Source organism: Erinaceus europaeus, chromosome 20 (assembly GCF_950295315.1).
Source record: "Erinaceus europaeus chromosome 20, mEriEur2.1, whole genome shotgun sequence".
In the NCBI taxonomy this organism is placed as follows: Eukaryota; Metazoa; Chordata; class Mammalia; order Eulipotyphla; family Erinaceidae; genus Erinaceus; species Erinaceus europaeus.
In genome coordinates, this window is record NC_080181.1 from 38,880,380 (window position 1) to 38,904,012 (window position 23,633).

At 39.5% G+C, this 23,633-nt stretch overlaps 1 protein-coding gene across 2 annotated transcripts in view; it reads right to left on the bottom strand.

Moving 5' to 3' along the window:
• GABRG3 (gamma-aminobutyric acid type A receptor subunit gamma3) overlaps positions 1–23,633 on the bottom strand; it is a 671,194-nt gene that overhangs the window by 270,147 nt on the left and 377,414 nt on the right. For both annotated transcript variants that reach the window (XM_060179248.1, XM_007526462.3), the window contains exons 4-5: positions 20,122–20,342; positions 10,292–10,374 (exon numbers count right to left, since the gene is read on the bottom strand). In XM_060179248.1, coding sequence (XP_060035231.1) covers positions 10,292–10,374; positions 20,122–20,342 — 304 coding nt within the window. The remainder of the gene's footprint in view (positions 1–10,291; positions 10,375–20,121; positions 20,343–23,633) is intronic.

Below are 23,633 nucleotides of genomic sequence, written 5' to 3' on the forward strand. Positions count from 1 at the left end.
GATGAGTAAAGTAGCTACCTCACAGACAAGTTATATAGTTTGCCACTTCCTGTCATTTCTTGGAGCCTTAAATTAAATGCTGGCTACCAGGACTATTGTCAAACATATGCCCATGTATCTTGTTTTATATAAGATGGGAAAAATACATGTAGTAGTAACAACCACTCACTAAAATTCTCTCTGATTTGTTTGTTCATTTGTGACTGCAACCTCAACTTCATGGTATAAAAGAGAGTGTTACATGGTTAAGAACTAAAAGGAAACTTTGACATTAATAGAATGTTAAGTTTAGAATGTTGAGTTTCCAGAGTTACTCTGAGCATTGGATAAGGAAAACAGAAAAGGGGCAGGTTCAGCACATTTGTTACAGTGTGCAAGGACCTGAGTTCAAGTCCCCAGTCCCCAGAGGGGGGCAGCTTTGCTAGTGGTAAAGCAGTGTTGCAGGTCTCTCTCTCTCTCTCTTTCTATCTATCTCCCCCCTCCCTCTCGATTTATAACTGTCTCTATCCAATAAATAAAGATTAAAATTTTTTTAAAAAGGAAAACAGGAAGAACTCTCTGCTGTACAGGCTAGAATGGGGAAGCATTATTAAAAGATGATAAAAAAAATGACCATTTGTGTGAGCCCCAAGATATCTTTCCAGTATGCCTTAATAAGGAAAATTCACAACTCATCCATAAACTATGACTAGAAAGCAATATCCCCTGTAATATGATAGGACAAAGGTTCAAAATATTTAAAGAGATATGGAATAAGGTATCAGATCTTAACATTTGCAAAAACCAGAAAAACATCAATGGTCAGAAACCCATGGAAATTAGAGGATTTGGTTAAAGATCATCCTGGTACACATATGTTAACTGTTATTAAGTAGATAGCCAAATAGTTCACAAAACAAGGTCTTAGTCCTTTCTTCATATAAATATTCCACAAAAGTGAATAAAGTGGAGAAGAACTAATGTTAAACTCCAGTTGCCATTTCCCATGAGACACACAGCTAATCTTCTGGATGGGAAAATCATGGTGTCTACGGGAAACCAGTATGTGTCTCTTTTCTTCATGTTCCCCTACATACATAGGATGATGCCATTGTAGTGATTATTACAATCATCGTCAGAGTGTAGCAATACATGAATATGATTTGATTTTACCCTTTCAGATGTCTTTTTCTGCTTCTGGAATACCACTAAATCATAAATTTCAAATCTATACCACAGACTATTTCTAGTAGGAGATATGGAATTGACCCCACCACCTGTCTTGGAGCCCCAACTACCCAGATCCTGGCCCCAGTAGGGAAAGGGAGAGACAGGCTGGGGATTTGTATTGACCTGTCAACATGCATGTTCAGCAGAGAAGCAATTACAGAAGCCAGACCTTTCACCTGCACCCCATAAAGATCCTGGGTCCATGCTCCCAGAGGGATAAAAAATAGGGAAGCTATCAAGGGAGGGGATTGGATATGGAGTTCTGGGGGTGGGCACTATGTGCAAATGTACCCTTCTTATCTTATAGTCTTGTCAATATTTCCATTTTATAAATAATTTTTTAATTCTACAAAAGAAAAGCACAAAAAATCTTTGAGCTTCAATTGGTCTACACACAAACTACTGATGATGTCTTTGGTTTAGTGTTCAAGTAATAAAATAAAAATAGTGGGGTGTGGGTGGGGAGTGTTCAGGAGCTGGACCATGATGGTGGAGGAGGACCTAGGTGGGGTGCTAGAGTGTTATGCATAAAACTGGAAAAAATGTTACACATGTACCAACTACTGTATTTTACTGTCAATTGTAAACCATTAATCCCAATAAAGAAGAAAAGAAAATCTAACAGGTCTTCAGAAATTCTAATATATATATATATATATATATGTGTGTGTGTGTGTGTGTGTGTAGAGATATATTTTGAGTAACAAAAGAGAAAAACCCTCAAAACTGTAAGTGTGAGTTTTCAAGATTGAAACTGGAAAGAAATTCAGTTGGGTAGTAATGAAGGGCCTTGCAGATCACAGTAAAACATGCATTCTTGATGCTAATTACAAGGAAAAGAATGTCTGGATGGTTATAAATATAGATTGATAGAAGCATATATATATATACATATATACATATATATACCCAGGATATAAATAGATTGAAAAGATAAGAATAGAAGCAGAAAATTCCAAGAGGTAGAACAGTAAATAATGAACAAAGTTAGAGATATTTGGGAGGTAGACCCAGTATGCATTTACTTGATCCACTAGAAGAAGTACTTTCCAGAAGTCAGAAGATACTATAATGACTGAATCTGTCTTGGCTTCTTCATCTATAAAAGAGGTTATATAGGCTAGATGAAGAATTTTTAAACTCTGGCCTACACATCAGATAGTTTATAAATACCATGTGAGAGTATAGTGTGTGAATGAGGAGCCATAGTTTTGTTCAGACTCTCACACTGGAATGCAAATCCAATATATATTTTAAGAACCACTATATAAGATATAGAAGTCTGTGCATGGTGTTGGTAGTATATGGTGAGCATAACTGCCCTCTAAGATATAGAGATTTGACCTTCTGGTTCAGCACATCTAGAAACTTTCATCTAGTAACTCAGATTTCTGTTCACTTAAGGTAAATTAAGACACTTGAATTTCTTGATCTAGCACATTTAATTTTTCCTTAAATATTAACTATAATTATTTATCAGTCTTAGATGTTATTTATCAGCACACTGGGTCAGATTTGTATGTGAACTGAATATAGAACACCAGCTCAGTGGGACTGCTCATATTTCTGTCTTTTTAAAAACTAAGTTTTAATTTCAAAGTTGTTGGGAACACTTTTTTTACTTACAGTGAGCAAAAGGACATGAGCATGGTTAGCATATCATGGACATCAGCCTAACATCAAGAACATATGACAGATTTACACAAACTCACAAGAGATTGTGGGTATAGGAAGTTACTTAAATGATTGTCTGGTAGAAGTCTGCTTGCCCCTTTGGCTTTTCTTGCCTTCCTTCCATTGATCTTGCTCTTATCTGATCTTTCTTCTGGACCCAATGATGCCATTTACCCCTCAGGGCCTGTACATATTGTAACTCAACAATGATGAATTAAGTTTAAGGATTAATTCCTCCCCCAATATGTCTAGCTAGCCTTTTTCTCCTAAATTTCCCCCCATTGTGGCTTTATGTGCCTAAATGTGCCATTTCTTAAACCCCACAATGAAAACTAACATAAGTATTCTTTTAAAAAAAATTTACAGGGGGTCGGGCGGTGGCACAGTGGGTTAAGTGCACGTGGCGCAAAACGCAGGGACCGGTGTAAGGATCCCGGTTCGAGCCCCCAGCTCCCCACCTGCAGTGGAGTCGCTTCACGGGCGGTGAAGCAGGTATGCAAGTGTCTATCTTTCTCTCCCCCCCTCTCTCTGTCTTCCTCTCCTCTCTCCATTTCTCTCTGTCCTATCCAACAACAAAGCAACGTCAACAATGGCAATAATAACCGCAACGAGGCTGCAACAACTAGGGCAACAAAAAGGGGGAAAAAAGGCCTCCAGGAGCGGTGGATTCATGGTGCAGGCACCGAGCCCAGCAATAACCCTGGAGGGAAAAAAAAATTTACTACCTTTATTTATATATTGGATAGAGACAGCCAGAAACTGAGAGGGAAGGGGGTAGTAGAGAAGGATGAGAGAGAGATATCTGTAATACTGTTTTCCTACTTGCAAAGCTTTCCCCTTGCAGGTGTGGACCAGGGGCTCAAACCTGGGTTCTTGTGCATTATAACATGTGCACCCAACCAGATGCACCACCACCCAAAAGAATTTTTTACTTCTTTCTTATCCAGTGTAAATAAGATTTACTGTAAAATTGCAGAAATAATATTGAGTTCTGAATACATCCATTCAGTTTCCACTATTATTGGCATCTTACACTAACAAGGCATATTTATCACAATGTACTGATTTCTTAGTACACTGTAACTGACTTAGTGTTTATAAGGTTCATAGTACTGTTGTTTTTTTATTTCAGAATTTTATCTAGAATACTACACTGATTTTACAGACATTCCTTGTTCCTGATGGCACTGACAATTCTGGTCAGGTCTTTGAAGAATGTGTTTCTATTGAGATATGTCTGACATGTTTTTCATGATTAGTCAGACAAAAGTAAAGTGACATTCTCATGACTGCATTCAAGGGTAATTGTTACAACTTCTGTTAACTTGATCACCTGACTAAAGCAGAAGTTGTCATATTTCTCCACTATAAAGTAGTTCTTTTTGCATGTATTTTTGAAGGAAGTCACTAAGCTCAATTTTGACTTCAGATGTATGAAGCTATATTCCATTTCCCAGGGGCAGAGTAGATACAAAAATTATTTATGAATGGGATATATGTCTCTGTTCTCATTTCTTAGGTAAAGTGATATTCTGCGGTATGATTCTACCACATGACTTATAGTAGAGACCAGGTGGTGATGCTCCCAGAAGAGTGCATATGTTACAATGTGCAAAGACTCCAGTTTAAATCTCTGTTTCCCACCTGCAAGGAGGGGGAGTTCATGAGCAGAGAAAAAGTACTAGAGGCCTCTCTCTCTCTCTCTCTCTCTCAACTCTCCCTTCTTTCTGGAATTTTCTCTATCTTGATTAAATAAATAAATAAATAAACACTTAATAATGATTTACAGGACTGTTGATGATACTTGGACACAGTCTCTTACCTCCTCACGTTAGGTATCTCTACCCTACTTTCACCACCAACCAAAGTCACTCTTCATTATCATGCAGTGGACAATTTCCACTTCCAGCTCCCTGCCATCCAGTCCCCTACTTTGCTGCAATAAACTCCATAGCCCAAGCTTCACCCTGCTACCCTTTTTTTTTTATTCCCTTGCCTCTTTTTTGTTCTTTATTGGGGGGGAGGGATTAATGATTTACAGTCAACAGTAAAATACAGTAGTTTGTACATGTACATGTGTAACATTTCTCAGTTTTCCACATAACACTTTAATCCCCTCTAGGTCCTCTGCCATCATCTGATACAACATATAAGTGAGATCATTCATTATTCATTCTTCTTCTGGCTTATTTCATTTTACCTTCATTCAAGTTCCATCCAAGAAATGGGAAAGTGGGGGTGGTATTTTAATTCTACCCCATTGACTGACATACCTCTATTTATTAGTACCACACCACACTACACTACCTTGGCAATTTCAGCTAAAGTGAACTAGTTAAGAAAAGGCCAAGCTACATATGGGCAAAAGGAATACCACTACCTTATACGGGAAGGCATATGAAGACATGTGTAACTGTAAGAGCCAATAGCTAGTAATCTATTTTTTGTATTCCCTGCTTGCTACGCTTTGCACCAATGATATTGTGCCAAGTAACTTAGAGAACTGCCCCATAGGTATAAATGCCCTCTAAAAACAAAGGCTGGCTTCTAGTGTTCTTTCTGATACCAATGTTGCCAGCATAAATAAAATTGCTCCTTTTCTGAATATTTGGTTCTCTGGTCTCGTTTGATACTTCAGTTGGAAGATTCCCAGTGAGACAAGACTGCCAAGCCTGTTTATGACAGGTTGGTGGGCTCTTTAGGGTCAGAGTCTTGCACTTTTAAATTCAGACTGAAAGAAGCACACACTTCAGATGTGATCTGGAGACTCCCATTTTGAGTGGCAACCTGGAACTCCAGTATTGAACTGCCCCAACATGATTCAGAAACAGGACCACCAGGTCCATCTAGATGGGAAAGTCAGCATAGGGTCCCTAAACAGATAGGAACTCCAGTCTTGAACTGCCCCAACATGGTTCAGAAACAGGATGAATTTCAGGGCCATCTAGATGGATAAATCAGCATAGGGTCTCTAAACAGATAGGAATTCCAGTCTTGAACTGCCTCAACATGGTTCAGAAACTGGGTGAATTTCAGGGCCATCTAGATGGATCTCTAAACAGATAGGAACTGGTTTGGGACTTAACACTGGTTTGAGATTTAAAACCACAACCTGAAATTACTAAGACTAGAATATGCACTATCCATGATTATATAACACAATTTGAACTTTGATTTAAAGTGATAGAAACATTAGGTAATGGTAGAATAGGCCCTTCTTAGAAGGACCCACATTAAATACAGGCCTCAACAAATACCACCCTCAAAAAAAAAAAACTTACAGAAAACATGAACTCAGATTTAACAAATTACTGAATAAGAAAGTAAACAAATTTCTAGGAGACAGAGCAAAAATAAACAATGAATCTGAAATTGCCACAACAAAGTCACTGGGATTTCAAGAACTACAGAAAAATAGAAGATGGTACTGAGAAGCTGATGAATGAGACTATCAATTTTATTGGAATTCTGAAAAGTAACAAAATTGAGTGTTTGTAAAAATATAACTAATCAAAAAAATCACAAACTCAGTAGAATTAATAGCATCTCAGATCATTGATAAGACAAGAGCTAAATTGGGCTCACTGAGAAGACTAATAAAGTAGACAAGTCACTCAGAAAAGATGTATATTTTCAAACTGATTAACAAGGAGCAAATGAAACTGTGTTATTTCCATAACATTTATTTACTGTATTGCAGTGATTTAATAATGGCTTATCAGATTACAAAGGATATAGTCCCACGCTACACCCATCACCACCAAAGTTCTGTACCCCTCCTTTCCACCTCCACAGTGTACACTGGAGTTCTCTCAAAGTCTTCCAGAGATATTTTGGTCACTTTGTTGTTGTTGTTGCAATTTCATGTGTTTCAATTCTCTATCTAGTAGTTGTCTTTTACTTCCCTCATAACCATTGGTTATATTGTATATTCGTCAATATTTGATTGCATTGTCCATTTTGCTCTCCCCTTTCCTATTTCTTTGTTCCTTTCTGTTACTGTTGTTTGTATTCCTGGTTCTATTCTACCTCTGATTTATAACTTTTTTTTTTGCCTTTCCAATTTATTTCTGGGGCTTGGTGCCTGCACTACCTATCCACTGCTCCTGGCTTCCATATTTTCCATTTTGTTGTTGTTGTTATAGCTGTTGTTGTTGTTGGCTAAGAAAGAGAGAAATTGAAAGAGGAGGAGAGAACGATCCCTGCAGTCCTTTACTGTTTGTGAAGCTACCCCCCTGCAGGTGGAGAGCCAGAGACTCGAACCAGTATCTTTATGCTGGTCTTGGCGCTTCACACCATGTGTGTTTAACCCAATGCACCAGGCCTAACCCCTCTGATTCGTAACTTTTCAAGTAGTAACAGGAGAATAGCAAACTCAGATGAATCTATAGACAAGCTTACTACATATTGGTAGGTATTATTTATCTATAATTTGAATTTTAATGCTTTCTGATATTATTTGTTTCCAATTAATAAAACTAATCTTTAAAATAGTTCTACCCGGGGCCAGGAAGTGGTACTAAGTGCAAGGACCCACGTAAGGGCCTGGGTTCAACCCCTGGCTCCCCACCTGCAGGAAGTCCACTTCACAAGCTTTGAAGCAGGTCTACAGGTGTCTCTCTTTCTCTCTCCCTTTTTTAATGTTTTTATTTTTTTCTCTCTTCCTTTCTATTTCCCCTTCCCTTCTCAATTTCCCTCTGTCCTATCTAATTAAAAAATAGAAAAAAAGACCTTTGCCAGGAGCAGTGTATTTGTAGTGTCAGTACCAAGCCACAGTGATAATCCTGGAGGCAAAATAAATAATTCAATAGAATAGAAGAAAATAAAATAAAATAGTTTTACCCATCTAACAGATTAATGCAGTTATGCTTTTTATCTTGTCCTTCTCTGAATATAAAATGACCTGTAAATTATGTCCACCCACTATGTTATATTTATCTTCTCACAATAATGTCAGGAAAATAAAGTCACAGAACCTTCTGCCAAGGGATTAATCATATTTGCTGTGAAACTCCATATACAATTTTAGAGAAAGTTAATAAAGTTAATTGAGTTCTTGGGAGTCAGTCTAAAGTATTTGTGATCAACACATTTATAATGAAAAGTTGTAAATGCTATAGATGTATTTCCATGTTGACCTCATTTCAAAATGTACTTTGTGAACCAAGGAGATAGCACGGCATTTTATGCAACAGACTCATGCCTCAGTCTTGGTCATTCCAGGTTCAGTTCCTGGAACTGCCATATGTCAACGATAAGCAGTTAAATTTTTTTTTTTTATTTAAGAAAGGAGACATTAACAAAACCATAGAATAAGAGGGGTACAATTCCACACAATTCCCATAACCCAATCTCCATATCCCATCCCCTCCCCCTGATAGCCTTCCCATTCTCTATCTCTCTGGGAGTATGGATCCAGGGTCACTGTGGGTTGCAGAAGGTAGAAGGTCTGGCTTCTGTAATTGCTTCCCCGCTGAACATGGGCGTTGACTGGTCGATCCATACTCCCAGTCTGCCTCTCTCTTTCCCTAGTAGGGTGGGTCTCTGGGGAAGCAGAGCTCCAGTACACATTGATGGGGGTTAGGGTTTTATAAATTTATAAATGTGTTTTATAAATAAGCAAACAATTTTGCTATTTCCTTTATATGTGTGTTGTTCTGCTCCTCCTTTAAGACTTTTTAAAGTATTACTTGTTAGCTCTGTTGTCAATCAAGCAAAAAATAAGAGATAAACAAATCACTGTAAAGTTATATATGCAAATATTTATTATTATTATTATTATTATTATTATGTCTCCAAGGTTATTGCTGGGGCTCATTGCTGGCATTACAAATACACTGCTCCTAATGCAACGATTGCCACCTCAACATGCTTCACTTCAGACTGTGTCCAGAGACTTCACATGTGGAATGACAACCCTTAAGCTTCATTGCTCGGGTGAGACCTTTCCTTTCATAGTATACTCTAATTTCATCTCAGGTGGTTCACTTTCTATCAAAGTCCCATAACCTAGATATACACCAGTTTCTGTGAGAGAGAGCATATGTTCACACATATCCGTAAACTACTGCAAAATATATACCTGAAAGCAGAAGTACACTAGAGTTTGCAGTGAGTATCCCCCTAACACTTCCTCTCCACTATTCCAAGCTTTGGGTCCATGATTGCTCAACAATTTGTTTGGCTTCGTATGTTAACTCTCTTTTCAATCACCGGGTTCCAGATGTCATCAGGATGCTGGCCAGGCTTCCCTGAACTGAAGACTCCACCAATGTGTCCCGGAGCTCCGCTTCCCCAGAGACCCACCCTACTAGGGAAAGAGAGAGGCAGACTGGGAGTATGGACCGACCAGTCAACGCCCATGTTCAGCGGAGAAGCAATTACAGAAGCCAGACCTTCTACCTTCTGCAACCCTCAATGACCCTGGGTCCATGCTCCCAGAGGGATAGAGAATGGGAAAGCTATCAGGGGAGGGCGTGGGATATGGAGAATGGGTGGTGGGAATTGTGTGGAGTTGTACCCCTCCTACCCTATGGTTTTGTTAATTAATCCTTTCTTAAATAAAAAATAATAAAAAAATACACTGCTCCTGGCAGCCACTTTTCTTTTTAAAAAATATTATTTATTTATTTATTATTAGATATAGACAGAATTGAGAGGGGGAAGAGAAGACAGAGTGGGAGAGGGACAGAGGGACAACTGCAGCCCTGCTTTTCCACTTGTGAAGCTTTCCCTCTGCACCCATGGACCAGGGGCTTAAACCCAGGTTCTTGTGCACTGTAATGTGTGTGCTCAACCAGATGTGCCACCACCTAGCCCCCTGCCATTTTTCCCATTATATTGGATAGGACAGAGAGAAATTGAGAATGGGAGGCAGAGAAAGAGAGAAAAAGACAGACACCATCAGACCTGCTTTGCCACTTGTAAGTGTTCTCCCTGCAGATGGGGAGCCAGGGGCTTGAACTCAGATCCTTGCACAGGTCCCTATGCTTAGTACTATGTGTGCTTAACCAGGTGTGTCACTGACCAGCCCCCAATCTAAATATATTTAAATTAATAATTACATTTATATTTAAAAGGAAAACCACTTTTTCTTGGTGATGATATTAAACCTAAAACTATTTTAAAGGAATTCTATATAGTTCCAAATAATAAGCACTGCTCAGTAACAGAAGAGTCTTTGGTATACCAAGTTTATCAGTTTCTGAACCCATCAGTATTGTGACTGGTTAAGTTGCTCATTGTTTTATCAAAGCTACCCATTTTGCAACATTGGTCCTATGTAATAAAGCTGTGCCAGTACTCTTGTTCGCAGAATGATGCTATAATCAATTGCATGACCACTGATCAGAAATCAGAACAAGCTGGACATTCCTTCACCACATTCATCCACCATGCATATACTCACAGCTGGAGAAAATCAGCGGGCAGGAGTGTTCATCCATGGGGAAGTTGTGCAGCTGCAGCTGGCACTCTGCATTGATGGTGAGCCTGTGGGAGAGTCAAGTGTTACTCGAGAGGTCAACCAATAGCAGCTCCTCCAAGTCCCCAGGCAGGGCCAGAGCTGGCCCCTTACCACAGCAGAGGCAGGATGGAGGGGACAGAGGATGGAACTCACTCCTAGCAGCAGCACCATCTATTCAGTGAAATCATTTGTGTTGTGTTGTGTTTTGCTTCGTTTTTACTTATTGATAATAGAATTAGTAAAATTCCAAATGGTATCTAGAAATTTAAGCCAAGGGACTCGGGCAGTAGTCCAGTGGATTAAGCACAGGTGGCACAAAGCGCAAGGACCGGAGTAAGGATCCTGGTTGGAGCCCCGGCTCTCCACCTGCAGGGGAGTCGCTTCACAAGCGGTAAAGTAGGTCTGCAGGTGTCTTTCTCTCCCCCTCTATGTCTTCCCCTTCTCTCTCCATTTCTCTATGTCCTATTCAGCAACGATAATATCAACAACAATAATAACTACACCAAAAAAAAAAAAAAAAGAAAGAAAAGAAAATCAAGGGCAACAAAAGGGATTTTTTTTAAAAAAAAAAAAAGAAATTTAAGCTAATTCAGAGAGGAAACAAATAAACACAACTATATTTCATACCTTCTTGTGTCCAGCCTGTTTGACAAAAGGCAATCGTTTCCTCCATTTGAAATTGGTGTGTTTGCTGAAATGTGGCAATTCCAAATTAAGCAGCATGTTTGGAGGATTTTGCATTTGACCAATTCCCTTTGAGTGAACAGGCATGCTTACACTAAATGTATGACCTGCATCCTTCCAGAACAGGCAGACTAGACTGGGATTTTCATAAAGGATCTGAGGAGTGGCTATGGCTAGGTTCTGATTTAGGGAATCATTTTCTTTTCACAGTCTTATTCACAAACCTTTTCCATTGCTGAGGAAACACCTGTTACAAATTTTAGCTTTCGAAACACAGATTCATCAGCATTGTTACTGGTTATAGTTTTTTATAGATTTTCCCATCACAGCAACATTATTATTCTTCCTGAAACTTTAAATCTAAATTTGATCTTAATCTAGGGCACTATTTATTCTGTGGATGCCTGTTGCCACAACATTATAAATTTCTCCTCATACATACTCACAAATTACCTGATATTAAAAACTCATAATACTTCACATGAAGCTGATGAAGAAGGAGAACTTGGGAATTGTTGGCATGGTCACTGAGCAGAGAGTATACTAGAACAACAGCATATCCAGGTCCTCCAAATTTTAATATATATATTTGCCTATTTTTAAAAATGCATTTTAATGAAAAACTAGAGAGTATCAAAACATCATTCCAGTATATATGGTACCAGGAATGCAAGCAGGAGGGGACCCCAAACACTTAAATTTTGTAGTAGACCACTGATACCTCCATGTTCACAATACTGTATTCTTTTGAGATAGATATGAGTTATAAAGTCTTTATTGTTTAATACTAACTGGTTGTACTTACAATACAGGCCCTGGTGCAGGTGGTCAACTAATAACATGAAATCTGATTCATTGAGATAATATAGACTTGGAAGGTTTCACCAAGATGGCTACCTAGCATGCAATTTTTCTGTATGCTCTGGAAAACACTTTGGGTCACATACTAGAATATTTGATAAACCTTCAAGAAAAACCATCTGAGGAGAACTCCAACAGCTGCAGAAGTCCAAGAAAGGAGGAACTGGAGAAATATAACTGATCAGTAGTAAGATTCCAGTACAGGACAGTGGGCCATATTAAGAAAGTAGGAAGGAAGCCTTGTTTGGTTGAGTATGAAATGAGTTCTTTGACCCTTGACCTTCAGCACTATATCTAGACTAAAGCTGAAGATTACACCCAGTGAAGGAAAGCTGTTGCAGAGGGCAATTATTAAACTCACAGGTTTGGCACTGACATTTTTTGTTGTTGTTTCTTTCTTTACTGTTGTTTCATGAATCTCTAGGGTTGTTTTCATTATTTCTTGTTCTACTGTTTTATTTGCCTTCTTTTTTAAAGAATTTGTTTATTTATTTATTCATGAGGAAGATAGGAGGAGAGAAAGAACCAGCCATCACTCTGGTACATGTGCTGCCAGGGATCAAACTCAGGACCTCATGGTTGAGGATCCAATGCTTTATCCACTGCACCACCTCCCAGACCACCATTTTTCCTTCTTATTCATTTTTTTGTCTAATGCTACATTTCTCTGATTCAATATCAGCTTGTTGAATTCTCAGTTGTATTCATTAAGTCGGTTTCTGTGTTCTTTAGCTTATCTATAGTGTCTTTTAGCTCTTTATGCTATGCTGAGATGAAAGAGGAAATTTATATTTCAAAGAGTGTCAAACAAAATCAAGCTGAATATACAAACTGCAAAACTACCATAATCAAGTGATAAATAAATAAATAAAGATATAGAAGGATTGTAGAGACCTTCTACAATCAAGACAAGATAAAAAACAAACTGTAAAGGAAACCTCATCATATTATAAGCAGATTACTCAACACCTCAATCATTAGAAAAGAATGATAATATAATTATAGTCAATAAGAAAGTCTTCCAAGCATAGTCCATCCCATTAGACTCCCCTTTAAATTGGATAGAGAGATGAGTTTCTCATACAAGCACTGACAACACATTTGTCATACTAAACCCACTCTACAAGAAGTTCTAAAGAGAATCATATAAAAATCAAGAACACTCATTACCTGCATAAAATAATGACACTGAATTCTCTTAAATTGGTAACTTCAATAAATATCAATAGTCTGACCCCACCAATGAAAAGAAACAAGAGTATCGGGGTTAATACAGAACATAAAGTAAGCTATGGGATGCATTGGATCGACCTTCTCGTGGTGCATCCCGTGAGTACCCATTCAGTGGGGAAACTGGCGATCCTTCCTAGCCGACTGAATCCACATGGATCCCAGTCACTTTCAAAGCCAGCAACAAGCAGCTCCTGACAGCTTTCAACCTGACCTGTTGACTGGCTACGGAAGAAGGGCAACCGCTAGAAGAAGAATGTAAACTATGTTCATTGTAGGTGTCCAGTATAACACATCAAGATAAATATAAACTCTAAGTGAAAGTTTAGTAATTATCCATACAACCAATGAACTTAAAAATATACAACTAATCATATATATAGTTAGCACAATAGACTTCAAAATATGAGAAGAAAAAAGATAGGAAGGCAGAAGACAGGAAGAAAAGATAATACTGCAAGTCAGAATTATTTACAAACAAATATATTACTACCCTAAACAAATATATTAGTAAACTGAAATCTACACTACTTAGATCAAGTGAGATTTATTCCAGTGAATCAAGGATGATTCTATATATTTCAGTCAGTAAATGTAATATATCATATCAACAACGGAAAAGTTAAAAATCATAGGATTTATTTCAATAGAATCAGAGAAAGAGTTCAACAAATTTCCATATTGTTTTACTTTTAAGACATTCTAAAATAAGATGGTAATTGAAGGAATATTTTTCAACTTAGTATAGGCTATCCTGAACAAATCCATAGCCAACATATAATCAATGCTGAGGTAGTGAAATATTATCCTATGAATTCCTGAACAAGACAATGCTGCCTACTATCATTACTATTCAACATAGTCTTAGAAATTCTAGTGATAGTGACTGGGCAAGAAAAAAGAAACGAAGGAATCCAAATTGGTCAGGAAGAAGGAAGACTATCAGAATTTGCAGATTACATAATAGTATATGTAGAAATATTCAGCATGACTAAAAAGTTACGCTGATGAAATAATCTACAGAAAAATGGAAGGCATTCCTCTATTCAAGCAAGAAAGTAGAAAGACATCCCCAAAAGACTCTAATTCACAGTATCATAAAAATGAATCAGGTATCAAGGGGAAAAATCTACTAAAGGTAAATTAATAACTGTATATGGAAAACTATAAAATAGATTAAAAAACCCAGAAATAATCTCTCACAATATGGAGACCTAATTTAGAATAAGAGGCTCTGAATAATGTATAGAGAAAAAGGAAAGTTTTCAACAAATAGAATTAGAAAATTTGGGCTGCCACATGGAGAAGAATGTAAGAGGACAAATACATGTCATTATTCACAAAAATCAACTCAAGGGGTAGGCAGGTTATAATCCACTAGGTCCCAGATTAAAGCCCTCAGTCCCTACCTGCAAGGAAGAAGTTTCACAAGTGGTGAAGCAATGCTGCCAATGATCTCTCTCTCTCTCTCTCTCTTCCCCCCTCTCTATTTCCCTTATCCTTCTCAATTTATCTTTGTCTCTGTCCTAAAATAAAGAATAAAATATTAAGGGGCTGGGTGGCGGCATAGCAGGTTAAGCGCAGATGGCTCAAAGTACAAGGGCTGATGCTTTACAGACTCAGTTTGAGTCTAATAGCAAGGAAGCAAAGAACAAATTAACCGATGTGATTACATCAAACTGAAAATCTTCAACACAGCAAGAGGCACCATCACCAAAACAACAAAACACCTTATTGATTGATTTTTATATGTCAAATATCAAACAAAGGGTATTAACCAGGATGTGTGAAGATCTCACAAAACAGTCAATAAATAAACAGAACATTAAAAAACAAAGAAAAGGTATGAACAAGCACTTCACCAGAGGTGATATTAAAATGGTCGATAAACATAGGAAGAAATTATCAAAGCCACTGTTTATAAGAAAGACATAGATCAAGACAAAGGGGAGATCCCACCTCACATCTATAAGGAAGTCATACATTAAAAAGGACAGATACAAGTCCTGGTGAGAATACACTCTTTGGTTAAGAGTGTAAATTGGTCCAGCCCCAGTGGAAAACACTCTGGAGAATACCGAAAATACTAAAAAAATTCAGTTAACCAAAAGACTCAGCTCTTTCTCTCTTAGATACCTATCTAAAAACATGTACCTAAAGAAGTCTTTGCACACCCATTTCATCATATCACTTCCTCAAGTAGCCAAACAACTGAAATATCCTATGACAAATGAGCAGATAAGGAAGTCATAGTTTAGATATATACTAGGATATTACTGCATTTTAAGGAAGGACTTAAAACTTCTCTTTTGAAGGGGCCAGGTGGTGGTACACTCATGTTAGCACACATACTACTAAGAGCAAGGATCTGGGTTCCAGTCCCCAGGTCCCCACCTGCAAGGAGGACACTTCGCAAATGGTGAAACAGGTCTGCAGGCATCTATTGCTTTCTCTTCCTCTCTCTCTCCTCATCCCCTCTCAATCTTTCTCTGTCCTATCTAGTAAAAAAATGGGAAAAATAGTCAGCAGGAACAGTGGATGCACCAAGCCCTAGTGACAACCATGGAGGTGGGGGGAAAAGAAAAATTCTCTTTTGCTACAACTTGAATGAAATTTGAAAGAATCCTGTTAAGTAAATCAGAAGAAGAAGGAGTACTAGATTTGACTAAATGGAGAATTCAGGGTAAAATTTAGTTAGCAGTGGTCCACTGCAGTGGGCCCAAGGACAAAAGGGGATTGTGGGAGGGGGGAAAAGATAACTGAGGATCCAGAATCCTACAGTGAAGGAAAATATTAAGTTTGTAGAGGGTGTAAGTGTGCTGGCATCTATCACAGGGCAGTAATAAACTAGACACATGCCACAGTCACAGAAGCTGTCTCTTTCTTCTTTTCTCAAAATCCTCTTTTTGATTCGTGACCCTATGGTTGATATTCCCCCAGTAGAGCAGAGTTAAGAGATTTGACTTTCTTTTTTTTGTCTTGGCCAATTCTAAATAAATCTGAACTTTCTTTCTCTTTAAATACCAGGGCTACTGTGTTTGGATTCAACTTCATACTCCATACATTATAGCTTAATCTGGGGCTTCCAGAAACAAGAGAAATTAGAGTAGTCACCTGCTGAGACAAGTTGAATTTGAAATAGTTTGGTATTTTCTTGTCGCTGTATTTTTCAAAAATATTTATTTATTTATTCCGTTTTGTTGTCTTTGTTGTTTTACTGTTGTTGTTATTGATGTCGTCATTGTTACATAGGACAGAGAGAAGTGGAGAAAGGAAGACAAGACAGAGAGGGGGAAAGAAAGACAGACACCTGCAGACCTGCTTCGCCACTTGTGAAGCCACTCCCCTGCTGATGGGGAGCCAATCCAGGGGCTCGAACCAGGATCCTTATGGCAGTACTTGTGCTTTGAGCCACCTGCACTTAACCCACTGTGCTACTGCCCAACTCCCAACTGTTGTATGTTTTGAACACTATCATAGTGAAATGTCACTCAGTCATGCCATTCCCAGTATGTGGAGTCCTGAATTGAACTTCTGGGCTGGAAATAGGCAGAGGGACAATCTAAGCATGGATATGACTATTAGTCATGGGAAAGAATATGCCAAGGCAGTAGAAAATTGGAAAGTGAGTAAAGTGTTGTCAAAGTTATGAGCAGAGGGACTAGATTTTGAATCCAAGTAGAGACTCAGAATCAAGAGGAAGGACAAACAATACAAGGCCCCAGGTGCTAAAATGGCAATAGGCAAGGCAAATGGAACCAGTGACATGGAAGACTCTGGCCTCCAAAACACACTACTGGAAGTTAATGACAAGACACTAATGCTGAAACAGGTAGAAACACTAACTTGAGTGCAGAGTATTGCCTGTATGCTGCACATTGTGTTTAATTAGACTTGACCAACATCTTGTGGAGAGATATTTGAGACACATACCCATGATCAGTCACCATGTGACCCATGTTCAGAGCACCAGCGGTGGTATTGGGCAAGTTAGGTAACTTCTTTGAAAGGCAGTTGTTCTTTTTTTTTTAATCTTTTTTATTATTATTATTTTTTATTTAAAAAAGGATAAATTAACAAATCCATAGGGTAGGAGGGGAACAACTCCACACAATTCCCACCACCCAATCTCCTGACTGGATTTCTGTGAGGTCCACTGCTGTTAAAATTTCAGAGGCTCCAGCAGGCCGGGCTAGCTTTGCAGCGGCAGACAGAGATGACCAGAGACACACGGCTGGGCAGAGAAGCTTTATTCACGAGCGGGCAAACATGTGCTCTCCTGTCTTTCTCCTCTGACGGCAGAGAGAGACCCTTAAACTAACCACTACACAGAACTCTCCTGCATCCTTCTCCTCACGTGGCGGCGCCAAGAACTCTGGAACTCTGTAGGGGTTCCCTTGGGGCGGGGACAAGTGGGCCTGCGAAAGTAGCAGGGGCCAAACCAATTTTTCTGGTTGGGGGAGAGCTAGACCAAACCAATGTAAAGTATACAACAATTCCCCCTTTTCTTTTTAACTAAATGACCACAGTATCAGGGGTGTGGGGTGAACAGAAACCTATATCGTACAGGCATTTTCAAAAAAGAAACTGGCACAAACATGGAGAAACATGTAAGTGAGTAACAAGAACCAGTGTGCTGCCAAGGGAAGGCCTGAGGGGGCCATTTTTTGCCTCTGGGCAAAACTTTATCAGCTTAAAAAAAATTTCCTGCCTCTGGGGGGCGTACTTGTCTTGACAGGCATTTTCTAGCATGGGGGGAGGGTGAGGCCTAGAGTCCCAAGGCATGGATGCAGTCAGTCTTTGAGAAACCCAGCAGCATAAGGGAAGCTGCTAGTTTTGTGCAAAGTGTCCGAGGTGTACCAGTGAGTCCGACAGAAGTCCAAAGCAGATGTCCACCGAAGAACTGCCAGGGGGTGAATTGTTGTACGTCTGTCTCGATGGGGAATGTCAGCCATCGGAATTCTGCTTTTCTCTAGAGAACGTGACAGCTGCAATTCACTTACTTATGAAACAAAACTTGTAGCAAGTTAGAAGCTTATCACAATTGATAACTCTATTACAATTAGAAGTCTTTTTTAGAATGATTTTAAGGTTGTTTAAAGTTTAAACAATAGAATGTGAAAAGGTAGACATAAGAATCAAGAAAACCTCAGGCATGAGAATAATTAGCATAGCCATTGTGTAATTTGCCATTTCTAATAGAGAAGGTAATCAAGAGTTTTACATATCAACAAGTCTATTTAACCTTTTGTTACACCCATTCAAGATGGAGACACACCCTAGGTGTGCGCAGGTTTTGTTTAGACCAACTTGGTTAAAATATATTGATATTTAAACTAATTTTTACCTCAGACTTTAAATGTAAGTTAATTTTATCTTTATGAGAATTATGTTGAAAACCTTTTCCTTTAACTCTGTCTGGTAAGAATATAGCCTTAAAGTTATATTTTTAACCTTAAAGTTAATGTTACCAAACTTTAAACACCCACGTAAACATGGTCTTTAATACACAAGGAGAGAAACCTTTGTTGCGAAGACATGTCATTTTAAACACGAATTTAGATCTGTACTGTCTTAGTTGTTGGGGGGGGGGGGTCACCATCCGGAGGTGGCTTCCCACGCAGCTCCATTCCCGCGCAGCTCCACTTCTAGGAATTGTAGGTTGCGATCTCTAGATGAATCTCTGCGTGTTCTAGCTTGTTTGCCTTCAGACCCAAGCTGGAGATCTCGGCCAGGGGGCCCAGTTTCGGCAGGGAGCCCACGGAATCTGGGTGGTCCAGGATCTGTCCAAACTTCATAGCATGAGGGCAGGCGGGCCAGCTGTGCAGAAGGCGCAGGCCGAGGTGCCACGGGGTGGTGGCCAGGATAGGCCACTGTGGCCCTGCCCCATGGCCCTTCCATGTCTGCTGCCCTGCTCCCAGCAGCTGAGCAGCATGGAGGGAGCCCACGCCCAATGCCCTGCGCCACGCGGCAGAAAGCCAGCTCATGCGGGCTGGCGTTGGGCTCCTGTGAGCTGGCGTTGGGCAGAAACCACAGAGTGGTCCAGAGATAAATGTTCCAGAAACAGCAAAACAGTCTCGTGAAGAAAGGGCAGAGGCCTTTGGAGATCTCTTCACAAGCAGAAGAGAAGGCCATAGTACATAGGTAGCCAAATTGTCTTCACTTATCTGAGAGATGCGCAGGTCAGGTCCACGTGGGCACCATTTGTTGTTAAAGTTTCGGAGGCTCCAGCAGGCTGGGCTAGCTTCGCAGCGGCAGACAGAGATGACCAAAGACACACGGCTGGGCAGAGAAGCTTTATTCATGAGCGGGCAAACATGCGCTCTCCTGTCTTTCTCCTCTGACGGCAGAGAGAGACCCTTAAACTAACCACTACACAGAACTCTCCTGCCTCCTTCTCCTCACGCTGCAGCGCCAAGAACTCTGGAACTCTGTAGGGGTTCCCTTCAGGCGGGGACAAGAGGGCCCGCGACACTAGCAGGGGCCACACCAATTTTTCTGGTGGGGGGAGAGCTAGACCAAACCAATGTAAAGCATACAACAGTCCACACAGCTCCCAGGAGGACTCATTCCAGTGTAGCTGCCATGTCCATTAAGGATACATTAGGGAACCCCCTCTCTATTCTTTTGTCCCATGAGGAACAAAATAAAGTTACAACTGTGTTTGTTAATTAACACAACAAGATCAAGAAATATTCATTTTCCCAAAGGATCCAAAGGTTAAATACTGTGAAGATAATTTTCACAGTAGGCTTCTGGCAGAAATGGATTTCAGCCAAGAAATAAATTTATATCCATTGTAAATCATTTTTGCACCTTTATTTTTATACTCATGGCATTATAAATTTTTTTAAAATTAGTATACTGTAGCATGCTGGAGATGAGAGTTTATAGAACTCAATGAAGAATATCAGGTTCTCTCTCTACTATGAGATTATCTATAATAAGGACCCAGAGTCAGGGCACCAGTGGATCTACATCCATGGACATCAAGTTACCTTAGAGTATAAAGGATTTTCCCATCATTCCAAATTCTGAGGAGCTGATTGGGGGTAGTGATCCAGTGAGCCTCAGCAGTTTTAGAATTTCGGAAGATTGTGTCAGGAATCCATATCAGCCCCACCATGTTACTGTTGAGAGTAAGTATCTTCATCGTGCTGTTGAATCGAAGGCGGCTGTCCGTCCATGTCTGAGCAAAAAATATATCAATTTGGTATTCCTGCAAAAGAACAAACGGAGACACAGTGACTTTTCTATATGCTTCACTTTTCTTTGTCTGAAGTTTGTTTTTCCCCCACATCTGCATCCACTACCCACTAACCCTTCTGTATAGTGCCCGTCTCATCATAGTATGTCAATGTTTAGAAAATGGTAAATGAGGGGCCAGGCACAGGTGCACATGGTTAAGCCCTCACATTATAGGAAGTAAGGACCCAGGTTCAAGTCCCTGGACCCCACCTGAAGGGGAAAGCTTCACAAATGGTGAAGCAGCTCTCGCTCTGTCTCTTTTCCTCCTACTTCTCCCTCCCCTTTCAATTTCTCTGTCTCTAATAAGAAACTAGTACAATTAAAATATTTAAAAAATAAAATAAATGATATTGTTAATCAGCATAGTATAAAATTTCTCTGAAAATGTAAGGTATAAATGCAGGGATTGTGATAAATGGTCAAGAGGTGGTAGAATACAGAGTATAGACTCTCCAGAATTGATAAATCTAAATGTGACAACATGATCTATGGATCCATTCCCTAATATGTAAAATGCATGTAACAGCAGTGCCTACATTCTAAAGTGTCTGTATAGAAGAAAAGGAATTGTTATATAAAATAATCCTTAGAGTCTGACATAAAAAAGTGATCCATAATTATTAGCTTTAGTAAAAGTAATTACCATTTTCATTGGAATCCTCCCAAATAATACCTCAAATAAAAAAGAAAAGGGCAGTATCATAGCACCACTGATACACTGTGTATCTTCAACTTGCACATGCTATATATCACTTACGTCTTAACTATAATAATAATAGGATGGAAGCAGCAGCAACAACAGCAAAGGAAAAAGGAGGATAAAGAAGGAGCAGAAGGAGATGGAGGAGGAGGACAGGAAAAGGATGAGGAGGGGATGAAGGAAAAAGATAAGAAGGAGAAGAGAGGGAAAAAGGAAAGAAGGAAAAAAGGAGCAGAAAAGGGAGAAGAAGGAAAAGAAAAAAGAGGAAGGAGGAAGGAGAAAGAATAGGGAGAAGAGGTAAGGGAAGGTTAGGGAAAAGGGGAAAAAGGAACAATGATCGCAGAGGTCCTTTGTCTAATCAAGTTAATTATTAACATAACCAAAGTAAGAAGACTGCCATAGAGTTCTGGATCATGCATAGTTTCCTCTATTATATATAACAAATGTATTACAATGGAATCTGGAGGTGGCTCACCTGGCTGAATATACATGGTGTAGTGTGTAAGGATACAAGTTCAAGCCTCCAGTCCCCACTTGCAGGGTGAAGCTTCACAAGTGAAGAGGTGAAGCAGTGCTGCAGGTTCTCTCTTTCTCTCTCTCTCTCTCTCTCTCTCTCTCTCTCTTTCTCTCTCTCTCTCCTCTCCCTATCTTCCCCATCCTTTTCAATTGCTCTTTGTCTTTATCCAAAGTAAGTAATATATTAAAAAAATAAATTGCAAAAAATGTGTTACTGTTTTATAGCATGAGCCAGTTAATTCTCAAATAGTCTCATATTTGTATTTTCATTAAGCTTTCTGGAGATAGGTTATAGGACTAATAAGATTCTGCCTTTTAATAATGAATATCTTTGCTGAAAGACTATGCAACCCTGACCACCTTAAAATACGCAGTAGTGTGCCAACTGAAAATCTTCCTGCCTACATGGAAACCAATGGCCAAAAACAGACATTTATGGGGCCGGGTGGTGGCACACCTAGTTGAATGCATGTATTATAATGCACAAGGACAGGAGTTCAAGCCCCCAGTCCCCACCTGCAGGGGGAAAGCTTCACAAATGGTGAAGCAGGGCTACAGGTATCTCTCTGTCTTTCTCCCTCTCTATCTAACCCCTCCTCTCAATTTCTGACTGTTTCTATCCAATAAATAAATAAAGATAATTTAAAAAGTTAAAAATAAACAGACATTTAAGTCAACATGCATATCTCTTGATGGTCAGAGATACTATATAGAAAACTACAGTCAGTGTATCAGAAGTCCAGCAAGACAAACAAAGGGCACTATTATATACAACCTAAGAGGAATTGTGTAAAGGAATCTGAGGTGGGCACATACATTTGGGTGGCTAGGGAAGCAAGTGAAGGCACGTTACCATGGGACCTCCCTCAGCTGTATGATATTTCAGTGTTCAGAGGGTCCTTTGCAAGCCCTTCATGTGACTGTCAAAAGGTGTTCCTTCTAAGTCATAGCACCTGCCTCCCAAGATTTGTGCAAATGTCTCTTTGACATACTCTACATTCAGAATCAGAGAGAGAGCCTTAGAGAAAGTCCCTGTCTCTCTCTCTCCGTGTGTGTGTGTGTAGATATGTGTGTTACTGCACATGTATGCACATACATATGTATATGTAAGTGAATGAGTGAGTGATTCTGGACGCTACAGTGACTGATCCTCTAGTCTACACTGACTGATACAGAAATAGATTTCAAGAGAAATAAGACTGAGAAAGAAAAATGCCATATGATCACATCTGTAGAAACTTCAAAAATAAAATAAAATTGAATTCCAGCTACAAACAACAGATTGGCAGTGGCCAGAGTCAAGAAGTGACCTGGGTAGTTGAGGTCAGGAAGAACAAATGTGCACACAAATGAGTCCTGGGAGGAATCAGGCAGTAGCACAGCGGGTTAAGCGCATATGGCGCAAAGCACAAGGAAGGATCCTGGTTCAAGCCCCGGCTCCCCACCTGCAGATGAGTCGCTTCACAGGGGGTGAAACAGGTCTGCAGGTGTCTATCTTTCTCTACCCCTCTCTGTCTTCCCATCTTCTCTCCATTTCTCTCTGTCCTATCCAACAACAATGATATCAAGATCAACAATAACTACAACAATAAAACAACAAGGGCAACAAAAGGGAATAAATAAATAAGTAATTCTAAAAAATATGTAAAAAATAATGAACGATTACCACCTCAACATGCTTCACCTCAGACTGTGTCCAGAGACTTCACGTGTGGAATGACAACCCTTCAGCTTCATTACTCGGATGAGACCTTTCCTTTTATAGTACACTCTAATTTCATCTCAGGTAGTTCACTTTCTAACAAAGTTGCATAACCTAGATATACACCAGTTTCTGTGAGAGAGAGCTTATGTTCACACGTATCCATAAACTACTGCAAAATATATACCTGAAAGCAGAAGTACACTAGAGTTTGCAGTGAGTACCTCCCTAACACTTCCTCTCCACTATTCCAAGCTTGGGATCCATGATTGCTCAACAAATTGTTTGGCTTCGTATGTTAACTCTCTTTTCAATCACCAGGTTCCAGAAGCCACCAGGATGCT